We start from the raw sequence: 10,855 nt of genomic DNA, 5'->3' as shown, positions 1-10,855 counted from the left end.
CAGACAGACAGACAGACAGACAGACAGACAGACAGACAGACAGACGGACAGACAGACAGACAGATAAACAGACAGACAGACAGACAGACAAACAGACAGACAGACAGACAGACAGACAGACAGAGAGATATAGAGACAGAGATAGAGAGGAAGAGACAAACATTGAGAGTGGAAGACTAGGTGCAAGCTGGATCAGGGTATTTTGTTTGGTGGTTCTTGTGACCAGAGAAAATCATTGGTTGTGACTAAGTTGCTTTTGTGCGAGCATTTCTGTCTGAGTATGAATGCATGAGCAAGTGTGTGTGTGTGTGTGTGTGTGTGTGTGTGTGTGTGTGTGTGTGTGTGTGTATGTTTTTGTGTGTTTGTGTTTGTGTGTACGTGTGTATATGTGTAAATTTTCAATTACATTTTTACGGGTTTATATTACTATGACGAAGTACTCCTGACCACAGTGTGTCGGCAACGCTTTTTGAACAGCCTTAGTAACAGCATGGAGGTGTAGATCTTAACTTTTACGCCATCATCGACTCAGACTTAAATAGTTTAGGAGGCAGGCTCCTCTTATGCCTGCCAGGACCAACAGGGCCTCAGATGGAAGAACCATCCGAGCAGAAAGATAAGATACGCGGAAAATGATTCTGTGGGGGGTTTCAATGGTGCTCTGGTGTGGTTTGCTCCTTCTTTCATATCAAACACCTATCGTCTTTATCTCTCCTCCTTCTTTTTTCTTTTGTTACCCTCTTGTAACACCTCTAATCTTCTGCACTTATATGAACTTATTGTGTTGCAAGTGCCGTAAAGCTCTTCCTAAAACTAAAATGATTCTCCCCCAGGGGAATTGCACATTAACCTATGTGCGCTACAGCGAGATGATTGTCTAGTACACCACAGACGCCCGAGTAGAAGTCATTGTATGGGAGGTTAAGCTTAGCTGCAACTATGCTGAATTATTAACTCTTCTGTCTACTAACAATTCCCCAGTGTATTTTTTGTCTTACTTTTGTCTAAAACTATTAAGTATTGTGACTTTCGGTTTCCCACTGAACTGTGTTCGCCATATTTACTCTTAACTGCAAGGCCTTAAGTATTATGTCTCGTTTCATTAGCATATTTCCTGTGTTTAATTAATCATACAGCTGTTGTTCACATCGCCCCCGCAGGTGGGGGGGGGGGGGGCGGCATAATTTTACTATGGGGGAGTAAAGAATACACCTGCCGTGATACTGTGTGTCGTAAGAGGCGACTGAAGGTGCATAGTCTCGCCACCCGAAAAGTGACAGTTTGCGGAGGACCAACTACCCGACCCAGTAAAAAAGGAAAGTTATAGAAACACGAAAAAACTTTCCTTATAATTTTTCCATCTTGGGAGACGGAGGAGTTTCTGCATCAGCAGGAACAATGAAGGACAGCAGACAAAGCCGAAAGAACTCTTCTGACCCGAAACCTTCTCTGTCGAAAAAGTCTTTCCGGATTGCGTCGTGGAATAGGAAAGAGTTCTCAAGTGACACAAGAGATGAAAAAATACAGGCTGCACATATTAGGAGTCAGCGAAACCCACTGGATACAGTCTGGACAGAAGCAGCTCAGCTCGGGGGAACAAATATTATATTCTGGGAGGGAAGACAAGCACCATGCGGAGGAAGTTGGAATTATTTTGGGTAAGTATGCGCAGAAGTCACTTAGAGGATGGGAACCACAGGGGGAGAGGATCATCAAAGCTTCTTTCACTACCAGAAGTAAGAGCATCAACATGAACATAGTACAGATGTACGCCCCAACAAAACGATGCTTCGGATGATGACAAGGATGCTTTTTACAGCCGGCTCCAGGGGGTCATCGACAAACTACCAAGGAAAGATGTCAACATCATAATGGGAGATGCTAATGCCAAGATTGGTCAGGACAACGTAGGTTACAAGGGAATCATGGGACAACATGGCCTGGGACAAATGATTGAGAACGGTGAGCAATTTGTAAATGTCTGTGCTTTCAACAGTCTTGTCATCGGAGGCTCTGTTTTTCCCCATAGTAGGATCCACAAGGCTACTTGGGTATCACCGGATGGAGTGACGGAGAAACAGATCGATCATTTTTGTATCTCTCGTAGGTTCATGCGTTCACTGGAAGATATCGAAGTACAGAGAGGGGCGGACGTTGGATCGGATCATCATCTTTTGTTAGCAAAATTCAAGCTTCGTCTCAAAGAGCATGGAACCAGAACAGGAACCAAAAGAATGAAGTTCCAAGTACGGCTTTTAGATGGACATAAGAAATAGGAGTTTCAACTGCAGTTGAGGAACAGATTTCAACCCTTGGCTAATTTTTGTGAGGAAGACATGGATGTGGAGATGCACTGGACCAAGGTCAAAGAAGTCTTTACTTCAACATGTCAAGAAATACTCGGTGAGAAGAAATAGGAGCACAAGGAATGGATTAGCCAACGGTCATGGGATTTGATTAGCATTAGAAGACAATTGAAAGCAGAGACAAATGCAAATAGAACAAGGGATCAAAAGCGGACGCATTGGAGCAGTACAGGAAAACAGCTAAAGATGTAAAGAGATAACTGAGAAAAGACAATTAGGAATTCATGAACAGTCTGGCAGAGAGGGCAGAGGAGGTAGCAGCAGGAGGGAACGTGCGAATCCTTTACCAGACTACAAAGACTCTTTCTGGAAAATATGGGAAACCAGAACTAACAGTAAAGGACCAAGAGGGAAAAACAATTTTTTGGAAAAGAAGCTCAGTCAGGACGATGGGTAGAGCATTTCAACAGTCTCCTGAACAGACCAACACCAAGTAACCCGCCAAACATCCTGCCAGCAAGAAATGAGCTACCAATCTGCTGTAATGCCCCATCGAAAGAAGAAATTATGGATGCCATTAAGAAGCTGAACAACGGTAAAGCGGCCGGTCTTGATCAGATTCCACATGAGGCCCTAAAAACAGAAGCCAATGTGACGGCAAACTTTCTTCTCCCATTGTTTACCAAGATCTGGAATGAGAGCAAGTTCCCAAAGGATTGGAAAGAAGGACACCTTGTGAAACTACCTAAAAAGGGGGATCTCAGCAACTGCAGCAACTACCAAGGAATCACTCTTCTCCCAGTACCAGGAAAAGTCTTCTACTTAGTAAGAGTTTTAACAGCATCAACGACAACAGCGAAAAAAAGTCCTTCTTCAACTGTGCTGACATTGCTATATTACCTGACTGCACCAACCCTAAGAGGACAAGTGAGTCAAGTGGGTCGTTAGGCCCGTTGCAGATGCTGTTGCTGTTGTTGTCATTTTGTTCATGATGTTGCTGTTGTTGCTACTTTTCTTGTTACTGTTTTCGTTGTTGTTGTTGAAAGGCCTTCAACAGAATAATTCTGGAGAGAATCAAGTCTGTAACGGATCTAAGGCTTCGTGATGAACAGGCCGGTTTTCGGAAAAATCGGTCAACCACGGACCAGATTGCTACACTGAGGATCATAGTGGAACAGTCCCTTGAGTGGAACTCCCAGTTGATCGTCAAATTTCTTGACTATGAGAAGGCCTTTGGCAGCATAGACCAAAAAGCAATGTGGAAGATATTGAGACATCACGGAATCCCACAGAAGTTGGTTAACCTCATCGGGAGCATGTACGAAGGGACAAGTTGAAGTGTTATACATGATGTCCAGCTCACTGACAGCTTTCACATCAAGACCGGTGTGAGACAGGGATGTTTACTATCACCTTTCCTCTGTATCTTGCCATCGACTGGCTAATGAAGGAAACCACCTGAGGACACAGGAACGGTATACAGTGGACACCATGGACACAGTTGGACGATCTGGACTTTGCAGACGACTTGGCCCTTCTGTCACACACTCAGGAACAGATGAAAGCAAATACAACAATTTTAAACACTCTATCAGAGTCTATTGGATTGAGGATAAACCCTGGAAAGTCGAAAGTCCTAAGGATAGATGCACCGCGAAAGTAGCAGGTCACAGTACAAGGAAATGTACTAGAAGACGTCGAATCCTTCTGCTATCTTGGGAGTATAATTGACAGAGACGGAGGAACAGGCTCTGAAATAAAGTCCAGCATTGGAAAGGCAAAGACTGCGTTTATGTCTTTAAACAGGATTTGGAGGACCAGGGATATCTCATTACCAACAAAGCTTAGAATTTTCAACTCGATTGTGAAGTCAGTCTTGTTGTATGGATTTGAGACGTGGAACACATTCCAGACGTGCATAAAGAGAATCCAGGTTTTCTTTAAAAAGTGTCTGAGGAAGCTACTGAGGATCAAGTGGACAGACAAGATCACCAACGAGGAAGTATTAAGAAACGAGACAGAGCCCAGTCAGAGATGAGGTGGGAAGAAGACGTTTGCGAAGGATTGGACACACTTTCAGTAAGTCCGGCAGCTGCATAACAAGAAACGTGTTAGACTGGAACCCGCAGGGTAAAAGATCAAGGGGAAGACCACGTGGAACCTGGAGAAGAGTCATGGAAATGGATGTACAGAAAAATGGGAAGACGTGGAGTGACATCAAGCGACTAGCCCAGGATAGGGAAAGGTGGAGAGTGTTTGTTCGTGGCCTATATCCTGATCCAAGGTGAGAAAGGCAATGAAGATGATGCTGTTTACATCCCATTATTGTTGTCTTCGCTAATAATAATAACAATAATAATAATAATAATAATAATAATAATAATAATAATAATAATAATAATAATAATAACATATATAATAATAATAATAATAATAATAATAATAATAATAATAATAATAATAATAATAATAATAATAATAATAATAATAATAATAATAATGATAATAATAATAATAAAAATAGCATTTGTATAGCGCATATCCCTACTCGAAAGCAAGCTCTATGCGGTTTACACTATATTATTACCCCAGCAGAACATAGAACACTCAGAAACATACTCAGCTTCCCGGGAAGCATACAGTGCAAGCAGCTGGTTAAGCGCTCACCCACTAACAAAATGATACGATCTTTCACTGTCTATCGCTGGGTACCCAGTTTCACCTGGGTGAAGTGAGGAAAATTCGTGTAACGTGTCTTTCCCAAGGACACAAAGTCAGGCCCGCGGCTCGAACCCCCGAACCCGCAACCTCACGATTACGAGTCCGGTAGCCTAACCACTAGACCACGGACGCCACTAATATAGTTCTCGATGAAGCTGCAGCTGCTTTTATTAGTTAAAATAACTATTGCTCCTATTGTTTTTGTTATTGTTGTGTTGTTGTTGATGCTGTTGTTGTTATTATTGCCATAGTTGTTGTTGGTGGTGTCGTGGTTTGTTGTTATTATTGCCAGTCTTATTATTATTAGTGTTGATGTTGTTGTTTTTGTTATTGCTGAGTTGTTCTTGATGTTGCTATTGTTGTTGTTAATATTGTCAAAGTTGTTGTTTCTGGTGTCGAGGTTGTTGTTATTATTGTCAGTGTTGTTGCTGTTGTTGTTGTTGTTGTTGTTGTTGTTGTTGATATTGTTGTTTTTGTTGTTGTTGTTATTATTATTGTCTTAGTTATTGTTGCTGGTGTCGAGGTTGTTGTTATTATTGCCATTGTTATTATTATCAGTGTTGTTGCTGTTGTTGTTGGTGTTCTTGATGTTGTTGATGTTGTTGTTGTTCTTGTTAATATTGTCATAGTTGTTGTTTCTGGTGTCCTTGTTGTTGATGTTATTACTGCCACCGTTGTAATTGTCAGTGTTGTTGTTGGTGTTGTTGTTGTTGTTGTTGTTGTTGTTGTTGTTGCTATTGTTGCTGTTGATGATGATGATGATGATGTTGGCCTTGTTGTTGCAGCTGTGCGTCATTTCGATGACAGTGCATGTCGGTCACTTGACAGAGAGAAAGACTTGCATAAAAAAACCTGCTCTGTGACTGTCAATGCATTGACATGCGATTCTTTTTGGTGGGTGATGCGAATGGCTTGTTACTTCGCGATAATGTTAGCTCTACAATTTGTTATATTTATTATTTATTATAATGCTTATTTAGAATGAATGTTCTGTCTGTATTTGGGTGATCTTGGGGGTGTCCGTGTGCGTGTGTGTGTGCGTCACACACGCACACACACAAACACACGCACATACATACACCAACGCGCGCACGCGCTTGTGCACGTGTATGTACTCACGCACGTGCACACACGCTCATGTACACACGCGCACATGCAAACACACATAAACACACAAACGACACATACATACGTACATACACACACACTTACATACATACACACACACACACACACACACACACACACACACACACACACACGTACACTCATTTATATATGAAGGCTTTACGAAAATATTGATGAACGTCCAAAAAATTGACGGTTTTTTCAATTATTTTTTTGAGAGTCCTTTCAAGAAAATCTCAAGGGGAGCGACTGTGGATTTTATTGTGATTATGTTCTTAGTATAATCTCCCTCTTTTCCGTTTCCACGTTAATGGACTTCGAACATGGCGTTCTCTGCTATGACTTCGAAGCTTTGTTGTTTTTTTCTTTCTTTTACTTCTATTCAAAGTCTGTATTTTGTATTTTTGGACGTCTCGGTGCGTTTCTCAGAAATTATTTACCTTGAGGAGCAACCGTCAACTCTGAAACATGTACTGAGTTTTTTTCATCGATTTTATTGGTTTTGGTCTCACTCCTTTTACGCTCGTTTAAAAAGACATCCGTTTATTTGTGTGTGTTTGTGTGTGTGTGTGTGTGTGTGTGTGTGTGTGTGTGTGTGTGTGTGTGTGTGCGTATGTGTGGCCTTTACTAAACGTAACGACGATCAAAGGCAAATCTGCAGTTTTCAAAGATACCACACCTTCAGAAGTCACCAAACTGGATGCCATTTTCACGTTAATTAATTTTATCTCTGACACCAGACAACTCCCCCCCCCTCCCACCCACCCCGATTCAGTTGCAAGTATCTTGACTTCTATAATTTATGATTTTCGGATCTTTTTTCATCAAAAACAAGGGAAATGAACAGGATTTAAGATATTTCCAATAAGGCCATACGCATTAAAGACTGACGAGCGCTCCACCTTATTGTGATCTGATTTATTTACCTACTGGAGAAGAAACAAGTGCAAGGACAATTTTCCGATCCAGAGGAATTCTGAGTCTGAACTCTTCAGCCCAGAAGAACACAACAAAGCCATCCAGACGGTGATAGAAGCAAGACAGACAATCACAGGAGGTCAAGTTTCACGTAGAACCTACCAAAGACACCCCCCGACCATCTTCACCCAGCTTAGGAGACGTACCTGCAACATAGCGCCACTGCAATACACATTGTGTGCACGTGAGGCCTGCAGGAATTTCCAGATTCACTTCGACTTTTTTATGATTCTTCAGCACCATGAACCTCTGTCCGTGATCTCTCCCATCCAACCCTCTGAAATAGTGCAATATAATAAGAAGCTTCAGAAAGATCCTGGTGCAACTGCCAAAAATTAATGGAGGTGAAAATAAGATAAAAATGAGATAAACTTTATTGATCCTTATGTGAACATTTGGATGGACAATATACCAGAACATCAACTTACATAGATTTAGTAACCACACAGAATTGCTCTTGTCTTGAATATTGAGCTTTTAGCCATGTGAGTGAATACCTTTTTGCAGACCCTTTTATTAAATATAGTTCAGTTCGGCGTTAACTCACTGAGGATTCACATTTTGCCATTTGAAGCGGCGCGGCGGGGAGGAGGAGGTCTTAAAAAGAACAAAAGATACCTGCAGCTTTGTTATTTAATATTTATGTTTTTCAACTATGTTTTCCTCACCTGAAACTTCAAAAGGAAAGTAACCAGCGCGTGCTGGGAAATATGCAAATGTGTATCTCATATTGGGTACAACGATTTGAAGTGTGCCGAAGGATTGCCTTTGGTCTGCTGCTGATCGGATATCAATATTTCTTTCCGCTTCCAGTTTATATGCGTTAAAATACTAACATACTGACAAGATATTTCGCTGTCTTTGGCTGGGTACCCATCCCCACCTGGGTGAACAGAGGAAAATTTGTATGAATTGCCTTTCCTAAGGACACAACATCGGGCCTGTAGCTCGAACCCTCGAACCCGCAGCCTCGCGATAATGAGTCCTGTAGCCTAACCACTATCCTGCTGACTCCACAATTATAGAGAGAGCCTTTTGAACCTTCAAATCAAAATACGTTCGTAGGTCCATGGACCAGTATCAAGCGCATCACTGAGCAGCGTTATGCCAACAGAGGTATTAATTTTATTAACACCACAGTTTAATAAATTATACTATTCTTCTTCCTCTTTTTAAAACTGGTTTCTCTTTTTTACATAATAAAGATCGCTTTTATAGTAGCCATTCCGTAGTGGCTGTAGGTGCTTCATAACAAATAAAATTACACAAATTCGACATCTTACGCAATGACACGTTTCATACTTACGGGTTTTTGGGGCGCACTATAATCCTTCCAAGTTCTGAATAATTATTATACATCCAAAATCTGACAAAATAAACACACACAAAAAGACAGTCTGTTTTGTTGAATAAGAGTTTTGCGGTGTTCGTCTTTAGATTACCGGAATAAAGAAAAGACAGTCTCTTTGGGTCACACTTCTTTTCACAGCTATAAGAAGGACTGTGGTAGAGGCGAAATTTACTCGCTTTCCTGCTGACAGGAAAACACCGGCAATGGCCTGTACAACAAAAATTAATAGTCTAAGAGGGCCTGTCGAAGAGAAAACTGGCCTTCTTATACAGGTGAATGTCTTATACAATTTGATTAAATGTAAAATAACGCAGAAGGGGGGTGGGGGTGGAAAGTAGCTGCTCTTACAATTGATTGTGCTAAACATATGGCCGTTAAAGCAGGCTCGAGTGTACAAATAACATTACACAAATTCTACATCTTATACAATGACTTGTTACATGCTTACCTGAGTTGTTTGGTTTTTTTTTGGCGGGGGTGGTTTGGGTGGGTTGTTGGCCTTTTTGCCTCCGGGGCTCACAGGTGGGTTGTGGTTCCCCGAAACTTTTCCTAAGGCCCGGCCCCATGGGGTTTTTTGGTTTGGGGGCTTTTGCTTTCACACCAAAGAGCCTAGAACTCTTCTCCTCCTTTCTCTCCTCCGCTCTCTCTCTCTTTTTTTTCTAAATTGTATCCCTTCCAGCCCGGTTAGCCCTTGATAGGCAGGGTGGGAAACCCCCCCCTCCTAAAATCATCTAAAATGTGGGGAGTAAAAACAACTAACATTTTTAAAAAAGATAAGATTAGAGGTGTTTTTTGAGAGTATTATACAATTGAAAGATGGAGGAGAGATAAGGAAGATAATTTTTTGACAAGACATAACAAGCAAACCACACCAGCACACCCACCAACCCCCCCCCCCCCCCCCCCCACGCCTACATCTGCACGAACAGACGTGATTAAATGAAGAGAGATGGACAGACAGAACTGCACTTTGAAACATACAGTGATAGAAGAATCAAGAGAACTACATAAACAGAAAAATAGAAATGACAGGAGGGTCTTGTAAATATGTGCATGTGTTTCTGCGTGTAATATTATGTGTAAGAGGCCCTAATCATGTACGTTCCAAACTGCCGGTTCGGAATGGAAAAGCAAACCTGGAGGCAGAACCGCTGCAGAGGTGGAAGAAAAACTGCTGATAAAAAGTTGAACCCTGAGGGCGAACCGGGTTGTTTCAACATGTTGGGTTTTCTGACTACGGCCTACAGTTCAGCGCGTTCCGTCGACGAAAGCCTTTATGTGTGACATCACCAGCTTAGCCGGCTTATCTTATCTGAGAGTATCTTCAAAATGATCTACTGCACATGAAATCTGATTACATTTTTTAAACGAGCGACCAAATTTTAACGAGCAGAACTTGTGTTTTTTCAAGAATTAAAGAGAAAACAGAATACCACATACACCATATTATGCATTTACTGAAGGCTAAGGGGATCAGTAAAGGGCTGGCCTCTGTGCCAAGATGTGCAGTAGATCTAAAGAACACACTTGATTGTCTGCACAAGCTAAACAGCTACGTACCACAAAATGGGAGCATGGTCGAAAGAGAAAATTCTTAAAATCATTTAAATTTACAGAACCCATGACAGACTTAGGAAAATAAAATCCAAAGACTATTCAAATCGCCCGGGGCCTATTAACAATCTGGTCGATTTTGAAAAAAGCTTTGAAACTGACGCAAAAAAGGACTCAGTGATAAATAGATTAGTAATCTGCGTGGGTTATTATTCCAGAAGAAATTGTTTTTAAATGTCGAGAGAAACCAGTTATCGGTGCTGGTTCGGATGAAATATATCAGCCTATGCATAAACAAATACATACACATAAGCTAAAACCGTTCTTGACAAACATACACAAGCTTCTCACACCCCCCACCCCCTCCAAGCCAATGGTGCACACACACAAACACACACGCACACACACACAAACACACACACATTCGTTAAAAAAAACCCCACTGAAATCATCAGGATAAGGCAGTAATTCTCGCACTGATTGATCTTTAGCTCACAGGGGATCTCTTTTCTGAAGCCAGTCTTCTTTACGCATTTTTGTTTCGTTTTGTTTTTCTTCGCCAAAAGCAGCACATACATACATTGGAAGCAAATCGTCACTGTCAGTCCACTCGTTGCGGTTAAACCATACGCAATGTGGATGACGCGCCAACCCGTCGAATAGCGGTTTTGTGCGACGGTTTCGAACGCCGTTTCCCACTCCGGTTAAAAGCGCCAGGTTGGAACGTACATGTGTAGGGCCTCTAAGTGTATTTATTACTTATTATGTTTGCTAATATGTATGTGACTAACACACACACACACACACACACACACAC

At 41.6% G+C, this 10,855-nt stretch overlaps 1 protein-coding gene across 1 annotated transcript in view; it reads right to left on the bottom strand.

Moving 5' to 3' along the window:
• Nucleotides 1-7,205: 7,205 nt before the first annotated feature.
• LOC106013054 overlaps nucleotides 7,206-10,855 on the bottom strand; it is a 6,158-nt gene continuing 2,508 nt past the window's right edge. The window contains exon 3 of the mRNA XM_013087765.2: nucleotides 7,206-7,410. Coding sequence (XP_012943219.1) covers nucleotides 7,221-7,410 — 190 coding nt within the window. The 3' untranslated portion in view covers nucleotides 7,206-7,220. The remainder of the gene's footprint in view (nucleotides 7,411-10,855) is intronic.

The sequence above is a fragment of the Aplysia californica genome, unplaced genomic scaffold (genome assembly GCF_000002075.1).
Source record: "Aplysia californica isolate F4 #8 unplaced genomic scaffold, AplCal3.0 scaffold00635, whole genome shotgun sequence".
In the NCBI taxonomy this organism is placed as follows: domain Eukaryota; kingdom Metazoa; phylum Mollusca; class Gastropoda; order Aplysiida; family Aplysiidae; genus Aplysia; species Aplysia californica.
This window is presented reverse-complemented; position numbering and strand designations above follow the sequence as displayed.